This window comes from Melitaea cinxia, chromosome 14, assembly GCF_905220565.1.
Source record: "Melitaea cinxia chromosome 14, ilMelCinx1.1, whole genome shotgun sequence".
Lineage (NCBI taxonomy): Eukaryota > Metazoa > Arthropoda > Insecta > Lepidoptera > Nymphalidae > Melitaea > Melitaea cinxia.
Genome location: NC_059407.1, coordinates 2932428 through 2949393, shown reverse-complemented (window position 1 = coordinate 2949393; position 16966 = coordinate 2932428). Strand labels below are relative to the sequence as shown.

At 34.5% G+C, this 16966-nt stretch overlaps 2 protein-coding genes across 3 annotated transcripts in view; one reads left to right on the top strand and one right to left on the bottom strand.

Moving 5' to 3' along the window:
• Positions 1-1465: 1465 nt before the first annotated feature.
• LOC123659625 (drebrin-like protein B) lies at positions 1466-14429 on the bottom strand. The gene is made up of 9 exons (XM_045594827.1): positions 14248-14429; positions 12604-12775; positions 10815-11052; positions 8301-8398; positions 7801-7880; positions 5135-5281; positions 3336-3985; positions 3009-3107; positions 1466-2254 (listed from the first exon to the last, which is right to left on the bottom strand). Exons 1-9 carry the CDS (start codon positions 14328-14330, stop codon positions 2103-2105), a joined length of 1719 nt encoding a protein of 572 aa, XP_045450783.1. The 5' UTR covers positions 14331-14429; the 3' UTR covers positions 1466-2102.
• Positions 14430-16231: 1802 nt separating this feature from the next.
• LOC123659622 (protein FAM166B-like) overlaps positions 16232-16966 on the top strand; it is a 39901-nt gene continuing 39166 nt past the window's right edge. The window contains exon 1 of one of the 2 annotated variants that reach the window (XM_045594824.1): positions 16232-16394. In XM_045594824.1, the coding sequence (XP_045450780.1) occupies positions 16324-16394 (71 nt within the window). In that variant the 5' untranslated portion in view covers positions 16232-16323. The remainder of the gene's footprint in view (positions 16395-16966) is intronic. The other variant, XR_006744044.1, reaches the window with a different exon arrangement.

Below are 16966 nucleotides of genomic sequence, written 5' to 3'. Positions count from 1 at the left end.
AGGCTTTTAAGTAACAACACCAAACTGTGGATATACAAAACAGTTATCAAGACCTATACTGATGTATGGTTGTGAAGTCTGGACTCTAACCCAGAATGAAGACCGTAACCTTTTAGTCACCAAACGAAAGCGTCTTAGGAAGATCTTTGGTCCTACCAAACGAGAGGATGGAAGCTGGAGAGTCCAAAAGAATGCCGAATTACAAGAATATATGGCCGAACCAAATATACTTGGAGAAATTAAAGCACAATGCCTCCTTTGGCTTGGTCATGTAGAACGAATGGGTGAGGAACGAGGACTGAAGACAGCTGGACTGGACCGACCATCGGGCCGACGCCCGATTGGACGACCTAAGTATCGCTGGCGCAATCGAGTTGAGGTGGAGCTGTGTGCATTACAAGCCAATAATAATTGGCAAGAGACCGCTCAGGACCGGGCAAGATGGAGAGTTCTCGTCTCGGAGGCCAAGACCCATTTTGGGTTTTCAGTGCCATAGGAGTAGTAGTTGTAGTATTTATAAAACAAATTTCTTACAACAAGACCAATGATTGACCTTCTTTTAGGCATGTGCCAGTAGACTGCGCTCTTATTTTTGTTTTATTTCTTAATATTATTTTATTTTTCTATTGAAAGGAATAAATAGTGCACATCGCTCAAAGTGTTAAATAGTCAAAAAAACGAATACATTTATTTCATTAAGAAAATTCAGTCACATTTGACAAAAACATACACATTTTTTGTTTCGATTTAAATTCGTAAAGTTATTTAATTGAATAAATCGCATATTTATTTAGTGTACGAATTATAGCCGTTTTCTATTATAATAATGAGCAAAAGTAAGAGAATAAAAAAAATTGTTTAGATCAATTAAATATCGCTTTTTTTTAAATTACGCTTGGAATCATCGTTTTGATGGTTATGTGGTCTAAGGTCACGATATTTAAAAACTTTAGATGGCGACGTTTTTAAAATTCATAGTTATTTAATATAAATTGGCATCCTCCTTCTTCATGGGGAAAGAGGCCTATGCCCAGCAGTGGGATATTACAAACTGAAGCGTAATATAAATTAGATATCGACCACCGCGGTGAAAAAAAAATTAATTATATATTTACGTATTTACGAGTTTTATTTATTTCGGTAGACTAGATATACCAGTTAGCACTAGTCTGGTATTTTAGTCGAGTAGTAAGTCACTTAGTAAACTAAATCTCTCAATATTGCCCAAAAATCGTTTGCACTTCAATCATACAGAAGAGACAAATTTTTATTTTAATGTTCTAGACAAAAATAAAGATTTAAACTTACGTAAGCAACTAAGCAGTAACTAGCAGTAATTGTATGATGAGATATTTCTTGCTAGAAAAAATTCCACTAAATCATATTGACTATATTTTGGTTTTCAGATAAAATTAAGGATAGGGACCATATATTGTCGCACTACATTATTAAACAATACAATAACAATATTGATTTGCATCACGGAAAATTACCGTGTAGTGCGTGTCTATCTCTATCTATCGTCTTAGTTACTGAATCACTACTAGATTAAAATGCCAAGAATGAATAAAATCTTAATTTAAAAGATTCCACAAGCTTACTTGGACTAGGCAATTTAATTGAGTAGGGACTAGAATTTTTTTTTCAATAAATTTAGTCTATTGTTCCATCGTTATATAGAAAATTCTCCAAAAAAATCCTTTACATATCAATGCTTTCGTACTTGTCAATTTGTTCACAATGTTGTGCTTAAAGGGCAAATGATTTTTGGGTGGCGCTCATTAAACACTGCAATAATCGCCGTAGCTAGTAATGCGCGTGGTAGCGACGGCACCACTAAGGCTAGCGGGCACCGGCCGCACTAACTGGCACTAGTAGCACCAGCGACACTTGCACCCTTAGCGCTACCAGTGGCAATAGCCAGCACCAGCGGCAATAGCAAGCACCAGTGGCACAAGCAGCACCAGCGGCACTTGCGCCATTAGCGCCACCAGAGCCACCAGCGGCACTACCATCACTTGCGACACTAGCGAGAATAGCCGGCACCAGCAGCACTAGTGACAGTAGCGGCACTAGTAGTAGCGGCACTCGTAGTGTCGGCACTAGCGCGGGCGCGCCGGCAGCAGTTGAACGTAGTTGGCGGGGAACAGGCCGAACAGGCCGCGCGGCCCGAGCCCCTGCCACCAGCCCGCGTCGATCTGCTCGATGTGCGTGATGATGTCGCCCGGGTCGAACGTTATCTCGGACTCGTCCGCTGTACACACACAGATCGGTTAAAAAATGTACGATATTGGTAAAATATAATAATATTAGCACTATTTTGAACCATTAAATTTCAATTCCTAAGAGCATGAGTTGTTGAAACATGTACGGGGAGGATACTGGCTTCTACAACACAGTACTGCTAGGGCAGAAGTCAGTGTAATCTACTTATTTTTTGAATTATGATTTTGTCCAATAAAGATTATTATTAGTATTATTCTTAGTTTTATTTTTTTCGGTGTGTAATGCTGTTGGCGCTATCATACTTGACAGCGTCACAGGGTGAGGTGGCCGATACTGAAACCCAACTGTGAATAAAGACGCGGAGCCCTTTAGGAAGGCTCGAGATGGCCGTACGTCCTAAGAATGTCTCGGAGTGAAATATCTGCATTGTTTTTTTTTAACTAGTTACAAAATTTAGTATTAATTTATTAGTAAAAACAAATCTTGTCTTTTTGAATCAATACATATAATAAAAATGTAACGGGTCGCTGTCTGTAAATTTAGGATATATGAGAAAAAATATTATTGGGACCGTTATCAACGCAGATAGCACCCAAAAGAATTTTTGTCTGTTTATCGGTGTGTTTGTGCATGTTAATCACAGAAACGGCTTATCCGATTTAGATGTGGTTTTTACTAATATATTGTGGCAAGCTTAGCTTAACATTTAGTGTTTGTTTCATATCAATCGGTTCATAAATACGCAGACGAAGTCGCAAGCACAGCTAGTATAGTATATGCACCTGCTTGGTAGTCGTACAAGGCACGCGCAGTGAGTCCGGGATCATCGTCAAGATCCTCGTATATGGTACTTTCTTCATCCATACCTTCGGGAGATATGTCTGAAAAACGATATACCGGCCATTAAAGATTTCGTCGAGTCATAGCATACTATTTTTACCCTATAACTTTCCTTAGTAAGCAGACTGTCTGATTAAAAAAAATGTAAAATACCAGGGTGCTAAAGGGTCTTGCAACTAATAAGCTCTTTAACTTCACTACACTTAATCATAAATAAAATTATGCTTAAAGTTTAACATGACTAGGGAATAATATTGCTATAAACTCACCTTCAAGCGTCGTAGTACCGTTCTCCTTCTTATAGTTAACATTCTCTATGACGGTGTTTTGCCTACTTAGTTCTCTAGTGTCAGTATTCTTGCTGTACGGCGACCGTTTTATCGTACTAAACTTATTATCACTATCGTCGTCATCATTCTCATTCGAACTAGAATATGACGCGTCGAACATATCATTTTCTAGAATATTCTGTTTGATCATCGGCTCACTCTGTTTAAGGTCAGTTTCTTTGAAGTTTTCTTGATACTCAGAGTAGTTGATGGCGCTAAAAGAGCTAGGGTTATTTTCAGTGCTCGGACTTAAGTCGGCCGATGGGTCAATTATTGGCTCATATTGTATCTGAGACGGACTTTCGAGGCTCATTTTTATTTTGTCTATATTCTTTAACGGGCTCGTTTTTAGTTGGTCCTTGGGTTCTTCTGCCAATGTCTTGTTTGTTTCTTCTGGTGATGAGACATTGTTCGATGATGAGACGTTGTTCGATGATGGGGCTGGATCTGATGGGGGTATGGTAGTCGTCGGTGATATTGGGGATTTGGGATGATTCGGTGAAGCCGGTTGTGACGTGTTTTGCGAGAATGTGTTTATCCTTTGCGCTATTACCGAACTGCGCACTGGCTTCTCTGGTACTGAGTTGGATCTGTAACATTGTAAAAAAATAATAAGTATAAAAAGCGTGTGTGCAATTCACAAACGGTAACGTAACTGTAACTTCAGAAAAGTACAAGTCTACAAGGGATTTTTTCACCAAGAACATAAAATATTTTGTAATATACTCTGTATCAATATCTCCTATACATTTATGTGTGGTTTTTTTTTATCGTGACGCATTTTCGTTTCATCAAGTATAAAGTTTCATTAAATAGCAAATCACAAAGATTCTAAAGAGTTTCACTTCGAAAGAGTTGATTTACCAATGACGACCGCTGTTGTGTAATGGTGCGTATGCCGTATCGGCGGCGTGTAACAACGACGGTCGCGGGTTCGATTCCCGCTCGGAGTGGATATTTGTGTTTATACGAATATTTATTTCCGGTCTGGTTATTTGTCCTTGTGGGTCTCCCCACCGTGCCTCGGAGAGCACGTTAAGCTGTCTGTCCCTGTTGTTATCACACCTAATAGCTATCGTTACTCATAGCAGGGAATGTATCGCCAATCCACATTGGAGCATCGTGGTGGATTAAGCTCTAATCCTTCTCCTACATGGGAATAGAGGCCTATGCTCAGCGGTCGGATATTACAGGCTGAAGTGTTGTGTTTTATTATTATTCTTTATTGCACTTAAAAAAACCAATGTTTCCAAATTTCTCTTATAATAAAAACCGTGTCATTTTATTGATTTCATTACTACTTTACTATCATAAAACTTAATCCTCATAGTAGTATAGATCGATCGACCCTTAATTTTTTTGTAGACAACTGACTTTAGCCAGGGTCTGTTTCTCTCAACAGGAACAGCTGCTCATCAAGATCGCTCCAGCCCTGGTCTCACCTGGAGACAGTCCGGGTAGCTGAATACATCCTAAATTTTTTTCTTAGAGAACTGACTATAGCTAGACCCCATCACGTACTGTTGGAACAGCTCTTTCCCTCGCCCTGGTCTCACCAGCCAGTTACTTGCCCTCGGTTTGCCGGAGATCTACTTCAGGTAATGCTGGAACAGTCTACTGCTGCCAAGTCTCACCTGGATTTACTCCTGCACCCGGTTCAGGTTGAACAACTATCTCCCTCCCCCTCTCTCCACCTCTTCCCCTGCGTAGGTCTCACCCGTCCTCTTCCCTGGTCTCACCTGGAGGAGATTTGTCCCTGAGCTAAGTTCTGCTGGAACAGCCTCCTGGCGGCGGCGGTGCTGGCTCCGATGAGCTGCCTCGCCTCTTGAGACCTTTGTCGCCGAAGCGCCTCGCTAGAACTCACACCCTCCACACTTGCTTCCGACCTGGTTAACATAGGAAATTGGTCTTAACAATTGGGTATATATATTATGGGTATATTATTGGGTAATAAATGTATTAATTTCATTACATTTTAATTTCAGTACCAGCCAGGATCGAGACCAAATATCTAGAATTATTTTAACAGTTTGCGTATACAATTCATTAATACAAACTATTGCCTGAAGGCACAAAATATTTTTGAAAATGATATTTCCTTAAAAATAAATATTAATAAGGAATTCAAGGTCTAGTAGAATATTGATAATATAACTCCATAGCATTTCTGAAGAGAAACCCAACATTTGACATGTAATGATATTTTCTATATATTAATATTATATATGAAGCAAAAACATTGTACCCCTTTTTACGGAAATTGCGCGGACGGAGGAGGATAAATCTTCGCACATCTATAGTTTATATAGAGAAGGAGTGCAGAATGCTAATATATTTCTTTTATTTTGCAAAAAATACATTCAATGAATAAAGAAAACGTTTCACACACTACTATGTATTTAACACACACACGCATATATATATATACTCTTTTCTTTATATTTAAAGTCTGTGGTTAAATTATGGTCGAATTTCGACCATTGGGCGACTAGTACTTTTAATAATTGTGTTTGCTCGCAAACGAAAAAAAAACCGACTTCAATTACATCGAAGAGTAATACAACGTAGATCGACGAAAAAATAGTAATACTTTGTTCGTATTCCATATAACGCGACATTATAAAATTGTAGAATTATATAATATTTACTGTTATTTCTAACATTTTGTTAGCGATTGTAGGCAGAAATTTCATAAAAGGCCCGTCGTCGATTCGCGCGAAGCGCTGACATCGCTTATTACGGCGGGTTTTTTAGTTGAAGCGGATTTATATTGAATTACGGTTTATGTCTTTTTTATTAAAAATATGTAATGTTCATGTTTTCACACAGCTCCGATGCACGACTGGAGTTTACCCCTTCAGATCAACTGTCTAAATAGGCACAAAAAGGCTTACTAGTCTAAGAAATATATTATTACTATATCAAATTGTAAATAAATTAATGCAATAACGCCATCTATCGGAACCTAATTGCGTTATTAGAAAACGTCTGAACGCCATCTCTAACAAGGTCATTCGTTCAGTAGATTTTACTGTTCAATTTTTTCATTCCGGGGCCTTAAATGAAAATCGATTCTTAAGGAGAAAACTCCAAAAACAGTCAAGTAAATACGCCATATCAGATATAGCTCAAAAAGTTCGAGTCAAATCTCAATTATATTTAAATGGGACCACATGACAAGCACCACCTATCGATTAAAAAAAGAATCATCGATATCGATCCACCCAGTAAAATAGTAATGAGGTTAATATAACGTTGGTCGACGTAAAATAGCCAAGTAAATACCCAGTATTAGCAATAACTCAAAAATTAAAAGCTCAAATATATTTATAACGAATAAACTGCTACTCTCTACTCTAGTGGAATATTGTAATTTGATCGATAGTGAACGAAGTAATTTCATAACATTTTGATAGATGGCGTTGTGGCAAAGTATTGAACATGACCACAGTCGTCTTAACATCGTCATGTAAATACGTGTCATCAAAGATTACTCAAAAATTGCTCATTATATCTCAATCATATTTAAAACGGACGACATGACAAGTATTAGCTTTTGATTTATACAAAAAAGATCAAAATCAGTGCACCCAGTAAAAAGATATAACGTATAATACAACGTAGGGTGACGAAAAAACCGTCAAGTAAATACGCAATATTAGATATAACTCACAAATTACGAATCAAATCTCAATTAAATTTGAATGGGACCACGTGACAAATAGTAGCTTTTAATTTATATAAGAAACGTCAAAATCGGTGCACCTAGTAAAAAGTTATGAGGTATAATACAACGTAAGGTGACGAAAATAATGTCAAGTAAATACGCGTTATCAAAGATTAATCAAAAAGTAGTTATCAGATCTCGATAAAATTTATATGTGACCACATGATAAACATCAGCTTTCGATTAAAGTAAAAATTATCAAAATCGATACACCCAGTAAAAAGTTATTGCGGATTTTCAAGAGTTTCTCTCGATTTCTCTGGGATCCCATCATCAGATCCTGGTTTCCTTATCATGGTACTAAACTAGGGATATCCCCTTTCCAACAAAAAAAGAATTATCAAAATCGGTACACCCAGTAGAAAGTTATGTGGTATAATACAACGTAGGTCGACGAAAAAAGCGTCAAGTAAAAACGCATTATGAGATATAATTCGAAAAGTAGTTGTTAGATCTCAAATAAATTTAAATGGGACCAATCGGCACACACCACCTTTCGATTAAAACAAAATTTATCGAAATCGGTCTACCTGGTCAAAAGTTCTGATGTAACATACATAAAAAAAAAAAAAAAAAAAAAAAAAAAAAAAAAATACAGTCGAATTGAGAACCTCCTCCTTTTTTGGAAGTCGGTTAAAAAATAGACAAAAATGTTCATAATAAATGGTAAAAACTTACTTTTGCTGTTCTGCGTTAGCTCTCTTAGCTGCCTCTAACGCATCTCTTCTCTTAACCTCTTCTTCAGCCTTTTTCTTTTCCTGTGAAGAAAACATAAATATGTGTATGTTATGTAGATTTTTAATAATTTTACTGGTTGTAATAATATTGAAGACAATTTTTAAACGACTTCAAAAAATGAGGTGATTCTCAATCCTACAGTATTTTTTTATGAGTAACCTCATATATCTCCTCTATTACTTTTTAATGTATTTACTAATTTTGATGATACTTTTTGTAATCAAAAGCTGGTACTTGTCATGTGATCCCATTTAAATTTGATTGAGATCTGAGCTTTGGAGTTATCCATAATAGTGCGTATTTAATTGACTGTTTTATCGACTATCTACGTTGTATGTACTTGTAGATGGAAATTGAAGTTCCTTTTTTGTTAATGAGCAAAGACAATTATTTTTAAGCCATGTATGTAAAATAATATTTTTAAATGATTTTTTACGAACCTCTTCTCTCCTTTTCCTTTCAGCTTCAACTCGCTTTTTCTCCTCTTGTTCTTCTTTTAACCAAAATTGGTCCCTTTCTTTAGAATTTATTTCTTGAACTAAAAATAAAATTTTACATTTGAGAAAATATACTTCGCTACGTCTATTTTGCTGAGAAAATATTCGGTTCCCTGACACGTCATTTATTTACTTCAAATTCCAAAGTATTAAACACTTTCCGTTATCCTGTGACAATTTTAGTATTTTGTCCTTCCAAAAGACTAAAATCCTAAGTAATATTTATCCATTTCCCCTTAGACGAAATTTATGCTCTAGGTCATTACAGGCATTCACAATTAAATATGTATACACTAAACAAACGAATCCTACCTCGATAAAACCTACCTCGTCTCAAACTCTTCTTCCTCCGTTTTATTTCCTCGGCCACTTTTCTCGATAATATAACATCGTATGACAAGACGTTTGACATTTCAACAACAAAAAAATATAACGAACAGTCAACAATATACTCTGACGAGTCTCTCACAAGTGTTCCTGCAGCGGTGAAATGTTTACATTCTCGATTAGCACACAATGCACTAGCGCATGTGTGGTCATAGCATTGTTATTCCAGTAATGGTAAACAATAGGATAGTCTATATTGTTGGATAATCGTAATTTTAACTTTAAAATAGAATAGTGACGTGGTATGTTGCATAGAACAAGCTTTTTTTTAACTTGACCTGCATGTATGAACATGTAACGGAATCGTTTATGTAAATTTTGACCAAATACGAAAATTCTGACCAACTTGAAAATTTACTCCAGGGTCAAGGGCCGATGGGATAAATAACACAAATTCGTACCTAAGCTTTTTTTTATACAACTAGGTCAACAAACAAGCGTACGGCTCACCTGATGGTAGGCGTGTACCGTAGCTTATAGACGTCTGCAACATCAGAAGCATCTCAAGCGCGTTACCGACCCTATCACCAATTCCCCCCAGGAGCTCTTGTTACCTTACTCACCAACAGGAACACAACACTGTTTAAAATATTATTTAGCTGGATCTTCTGTAATGTTGGGGTACTTCCCCAGTCGGGCTGCTCCATATTTTGAGCTGAGCAATTTCCTGCTGTGCCCTATCTCTCATTTATATATCGCTTATGACTACAATTAACGAGTAAAAAAAAACATTAGATAGGTTTGTAGATTAACCGTAAATAACATACCAATTATAGTCGAAAATGTCATTCTTCTTTATCGACATACTCGCCCAATTTTCTTTTAAAAGGTGTATTTATTATTTCAGCTACAATTTATTTAATCACCTTTTTTAACTTAGTTTTATTAAATGATCTTAAAAAACGAAAAATTGGACATTTATGAACAAATAGGATTTTTTTTGATTGTTTACATTTTTCTATTAAAGAAAAACTATCAATTACATTTGAAGAAAAAATAAGGGCAGTAAACTCTTTTACTGTAACTGCGTACCCTATTCCTATATGAAGAGTGAGACATTGAGAGGCTGATTTGGGTCAATTTAGTTCATACATAATACGGTTGTTATCATAATAATATGGACCTCACTGACTTCACTGAGGTAGGGCACAGCAGGTATTTCCTGCTCAAAATATGGAGCAGCCCGACTGGGATAGTACCTCGACCTTACAGAAGATCACAGCTAAATAATACTGTTTTCAAGCAGTATTGTGTTCCTGTTGGTGAGTAAGGTGACCAGAGCTCCTGGGGGGATTGGGGATTGGGTCGGCAACGCGCTTACGATGCTTCTGATGTTGCAGGCGTCTATAAGCTACGGTAATCGCTTACCATCAGGTGAGCCGTACGCTTGTTTGCCGACCTAGTGACATAAAAAAAACCTGATTGCGATCGTCACCCATAGTAGGTAACATATCCGCCAACCCGCAGTGGAGCAGCATGTTTCATTCAGCTACGACCCTTCTTCGTTAAAAAGAGGCCTATGCCCTATGTAGGATGTTACAGACTGAATCATGATCCGTTACTTTTACTTCCATTTAAATTATATTCCATTAAATTTCCATTATATATTAAATATTTATATTAAATATTATTATATTTTCCATTATATATTAAATTCCATTTAATATATATATATTCTAATATCAATATACAATTATTTTACAATTGCAAATCGTTATCCTATATAAAGAGGAATGTGATTGTAGACTGATTTGGTTCAATACAGTTCATAATAATAAAATTTATAATTATAATTTTTTTTTGATCTAAACAATTACATTTTCTAACCCACCAAATTGCAGGTATTGAATAAATAAATAATAAGTTATTGGTAATAGATTTTTAAATATTTGTTATGTATAAAATTTATTATTAAACGTTTGTTTCCATAAAAATAAATAAATAAAATATCTTATAAATACATACGGTCGTCTGTTCCTAAGGTAAGAAACTTAATCCTGTGTTAAAGGTAACAGCCGACTGACTATATCTATAGCTATATTTTTTCATTTATATATAGTTATCACATACCTGGATTGACCTTCTGATAAGTAGTTCCAATAGGTCCGCTGGGAGGCAACTCTTCGTGTCGACTCGACTTGAAGTTAAATGCGGAGCCGGCCTTCGCTAGCTTCTCTAGTATCAACCTCTCTTCTAAATCGTCTTCAGTTCTTGCGTGCATCGTTAGGTGAAAACCGGTGAAGAATTGAGCTACTTGCTTTATATGATTAGCGCAGGTACCTTTGCGTACCGTTGGAGCGCCTTCACCCTAAAGGATTAAATAATTAAATAAATGTTTCAACGGCCGTTAGGGTAAGTATTATTTTAGACGTTTGGAAACATAGAAAACACGCATAAACGACTAGAAACTTGGATCAAATGCAAATATGAGTTGATTCTGCAAATAACATCCGTCTTTTTTTTTTTTTGATGAATTTAATAGTAAAACTCTTTATGTTATAAAAAGTATTATAAAAATACCTATGTGAACTATATTTAAAGATTTTCGAAGAGACACCAAAAAAAAAATAAACATTAATTGGCTAGAGCACCGACACGGTCAGTCGGCGATGCAGGTTCGATCCCCGCTGGTACGGTCAATTTTTGATATGATATTAAAAAAAGTTTAAAAAATAAACATTAAAAAAACATTTTTAAGAATAAAAAATATTACTTTTTTAAATAATTGAATAGATAAATATAAAAAATAGGTATATAAATATAAGGTATAGTTTCTTTTTGTCGTGTTCGTTATTGTCAGAGAAAGATTTGTTTGTATAAAATAAAATTAAAAAATTTGGTATGTTTACGAAAAAAAAAAATGGCGATACAAATTTCGCCAGATGTTAATATTATTTAAAAAAAAATACACAATTTAAAATAAATGAATAGTTAATTAATTCTTAATTTTTCTCGTCGTAATAACTACTAATAAAAACCGATTATAATTTATTTAATTATGATAAGACTCACGTATGTATGTAACGTTTTTTATTATTAATGCAACATTAAAATGACGTTTGTCATGCATCAATGAAGACTTTCACAACTAAACACACACACCTCATTTTTATAGATGTAAGTGCCACCTTATTTATACCTACATGTAACTATAAATCTATTTCAATACATACATACTTTATTTTATATATATAAAGTCAGACATTGTGTAATTTAACAACATAACATAACAATACACTTTATTGTACACCAAAACAGAAATAATACACATCAAATTGATTTTAACAAAGTATCATAAGGTACAAAGAGCAGCCTTATCGCTGAAAAGCGATCTTTTCCAGGCAACCTAGAGTCAGAGGAGATGGTATTGTGTCAGTGTAGGTGTACAATCATTACGAAAAATACGTGTTTATAACATTAATGATTTTGTTACATATTCGATTTCGATTTTTCTCGAGGCAGATATCTGTATCTGAACAAGTATTTGTTTCTGGTCTTAGTGTATATCTTAGTAGGTCTCCTCGGAGCATCTTAGAGATGTAAAACAGTTGGTCCCGAAGTTATCATAGAGACTATAATAGCAATTGTTATTCATGTTAGGACAATTATCCGTCAACAGGCAGCGGAGCAGTGTTTTGGTTTAAGCTCCACACCTCCTATTTGAATAAAGAAACCAAAAGGTTTCATACGTTCCAGTGTTACCGACTGGAATCAATTCATCAATCAACTATTTTTTCATTGAAAGTAAAATTCAAACCTGAACAAACTCATACAAGTAAACATACTTATAATACAATTCTTACAAATAAATTACTATAAAAGTACAATAAACACAGAACTCCTTATCTTATCAACTTACCTGCCAGTTGATAAGAACATATTTAGATATGCTGCCGTCTGGAAGGTCAACTTTTAAAAAAGCGTATTGTATCTTCCCACTGTTAAATTCATCGATCAGCTCTATAAGACCTCCGTCACCTTTGCTGATATATTTAAGATCATTTGATAAGCCGTCGTAGCCAAATAACGCCCTGAAAAAAAATAGGCGTTATAAGTGGTCACGAATTTTTTTAGGATTAACTCCTAAAGAAACAATATATAAAGTAAATGCGCTGTATAAATATGTGAAATATAATATATATAAAAATATATAAAAATATGTGAAATCGTATGAAACTATGAAACAGAAGTGACACTGAAAGTGATGCTTCAGTGTTTTTAGCTGTAGAAAGATGTGTATTAAAGTATACCAGCATTTAGGGGACATCCATTAATTACGTGAGCTCAGAATGGTGGGGAGGGATCCAATAAAATCTAACCAAATCTCATTTAAACCATAAGTGGGATAATCGAAAATCTCACATCAACTTCAAAAAAATATAAAATATTTTAAAAAAAATTTGAGCGTTAATCCTTGCTAAAATATTCAGTCACTAACTTGATTTGCCATTGTAATTATTGCAACAGGAAAAACTGTCACAAATATTTGTGAAACACAAAAGTAATATAAACTGATTAATATGACTTTTGTAATTTTACTTTGTGCTAAGTACATTTTTTTTAAGAGCAGGCATTCTAATTCATAGAGTATTTAAAATTAGCTTACTATACTCAAATACATCAGATTTTTAGACTAACTAAAACACAAGGTCTTTTATTAAACAATTTTGTTGATGTTAATTATCACAATCAAAAGTTACAAATTATTGATTATTAAATTTATAGTTATATGAAACATTAAAACTATGATTTGTTATTGTACTCAACAAATTCAAATTCTTCATATCTATTAGACTTATCCCAAGAATGTGTTAGATATGTATATCATAGAGATTATAGTTATCAATTATTCTCATGTATATTATCACTTCTTAACACATCATTAATATTATAATCCTTCTATCCATGCAATCACACTGATAGTTTAGACTTTATGTCCTTTCTTCCTTAAGATTGCATTAAAATAGTTTTATTTGTATTTCATAGATTTAATCAAATTTTTTAATCATTTAAATGGTATATCATATCTACAAGACATGATCCTTATTAAAACCTTGTATTTTAATAAATAATCCTATTAGTATGTGTGTAATTAGGTTTATAATTATATATAAAACGCATAGTTTTACTACGTGATAAATCTGTTTGATATCAGTACAATATTCGAAAAGTATGAAATCACTTTTTTCTTATCCAAATTATTTTATACTTTCACTAAACAAAAGAGGTATTTTGTTTGATAAATATAAGTTTATTAAAGTATTTACATTCTATTAATAAAAGTAATTCAAATGATAAGTCGATATTTACGAAGACACGAAATACGCGTAAGAAATAAGTACAATTGTACCTATTATTTAGGCAATAGTTAAAAGTTGGCTATAGTCAAACATAATACATTAAGGAAATATTAATTGCGCCACGTTACATCCATAATTTTTAATATGGGATGTTTATTTCATTTCACTAACAAGTAGGTCGACGTCTATCTGGTCGTACTCACCAATTTGTCTCCGTTTTCTCATCCAAAACATCTTTCCACGCTGCAACAAGGGCCTGTTTATGTTTTTCTAAATTTACAGCCATTTTTCATGCTTTGCATTAATATCCAAAGGTAATGTACGAAGGTATTCCCAAGAAAATCTGAATCGCCGACGGGCTGACTGACTCACAACAATCCTTCCCACAGATAATTATTTGTAAAGTTCATTCAACTGTCAACGGAATATAAATAGAAATTGTCCATGGACAGACAGGGTGCGTTCCACTGAGCGACCGCAACGATTATAACGCCCTTTCTATCGTTCCACCTAAGGCCCGCGGTCGTCGCGAGTGATTACTCGACGTCATAGATTACGTCACTGTTCACGACCACATTGCGCCCACTTCACACACAAAATATAGGTAGGTAGAGTTGGCTTTTATCAAAACGTGGAGGGAATTTGAAAATACAACTGTCAATGTTAAATTGTGAATGTTATCTCTAATTCGATTCGACAAAAACGCAACGATAAATTTCCGGGAATCCATGTTGAATTAAGTTTTACTCCAATCCATGCGAAATATTTACTCACAACCCCCACAGCTGTATGTTTTCACGATGCCACCATATTGCCAGCACACAGCTGACACCTGACAGCGCTCAAATATGCGTTTCGCTCATAAAATTCGCCTACAACGCCCGCGGCGCGTTTCACGTTAGTGGAACGGCAATTTAGCGGTCGTGGTCGATGGCGTTGAGAGCCTTTAGTGGAACGCATCCACAGTGTTATTCACAAACCTTACTAAACCAAAACAGATATATATAAGAGTCATAATAGTAATTCCACGATAAGAGTACCTTTATAATATACTCTTTGAATAAGAGAAACATTTTTCATTAAATAGAAATTTTAGAATTAAAACTTCTTTACGCACGCTTGCTTGACTAGGGGAGTAAGCTGGTGAATGTGTCACGAGAGCGTTATAAAAAATGTGATCGGGCGAGGCTAACGGAAGTTGAGAGGGATAGGTGTGAGCACACATATTCTTTCGCTCTTTCTCTCATAGCCATTTACGTTTCGTATATCTAATACACAGTGCAGATCTATTGTGCAGGCCTATTGCTAAAAAGTTCTACTTCAGAAGTGTGGTCACTGAGTCAACAGCACACTCGTTTTTTTTTTTTTTTTTTTTTTTTAAGTAAAACTTCTTTACGCACGCTTGACTTGGGGAGTCAGCCGATGAATGCGAGACGAGAGCGCTACAAAGTGTAATCGGGTGAGGCGAACCGAAGTTAACAGGCAGATATAAGTCAATGAAGATAGAAAAAGAGAGAGTTACGTTTTATAAATTTTACTTCAGTCGAGTGGTCTAAAACACACTCATTTTTTGAAGTTATATTATTTTATTTTGACACATTAGGGGAAAATGATGAGAGTAAATTTTTACGATGCGTAGCGAAAGTTACGTTGCGAAGTTCGTTGGTACACGAAGAAGAAGTTAGCATGCATTAGGCAATGAAGTATAACTTCGTACATACGTACATAAATACACACACACACTTTTTTATTTTAACGTGTGTAACCTCATAACTTTTCATTGGATTTATCGATTTTGATTATTGTTTTATGGTATATTTTTTTCTCTTTATTTATTTTAACTAGGTTTTATCTTTAAATAGTATTCTTGTTTTTTACTGCTTTAAAATGATGAATGTCTTGTTCTAAATGTAAAATACGCTGAAATTACAATTAAGCTATACTTTGTTACAGTAGAAAAAAGTTTTTACTTAACTACAATTTTTCAACCATGTTTTTATCGAAATATTTATTACAATGTACTTAACGTTACTGGTAAAACGATAATGTAAAATAATATTAATTTGAAATATATGTAAGATATACTATTATTTTTGTTAGTTCTGAGTTTTTGTCGCTTCTCATGCGTGCGCAAACTTTTAACGCATGCCCTTAGCTCGGCCTTTAGGCGCTTTATTTAACGTTCTAGTCTCGACAAACGTCTCTTAGCGGTTAAACGCCGCGAAGTCCGCTATGTTTTGTTTACGGAAATAAAACAAAAACAAAAGTTTTTTTGAAAAATGTGGGTAGATGTTAGTGGTCGCGAAAGACAAAGTTACATGTCCCAAGCGAATGGTTCTTTTATTCCTGGGTAAGTAGGTAGTTGATAAATACCTGAATAATAATATTTTCGTTGTGGAATCGGATTTATGACATCACATAAAACTAATACTGATATACAACTACTTTATGCTTTTGCATAATTTTATGGGATTTCAAGACATTTTACTGATTTTGTTATACTATAAGTAATGTTTAACGTAGTAATATTTTAAAATATAGGTACTTTGAACATAAAAGTTATATCTTTGAAATGATAATGATATAATTAATGACTTAATATAAATAATTGCAAATAAATGTTAAAACAATAAAAGCAATAAAACACTAGTTGAAAAATTCCCTTTTTTACCATTCCTGTTTATAGTTCAGATTATTCATCCTCATTATGATTAATTGTTTTTACCGTTTAATCTGCCATACTTTGTCATCTTCAGTGTTATCTTCATTTATGTTATCCACATATCTATCTGTCCAATATATCCGGTCGGTCCACAGGTTCGTAAGTCATGGTCAATTATTTATCTAAGATAGTACTTGAAAATTGATTCACAATCAGTTCTAAAAATTGTATTCCGCATAAATGTGATTAAAATGATGATT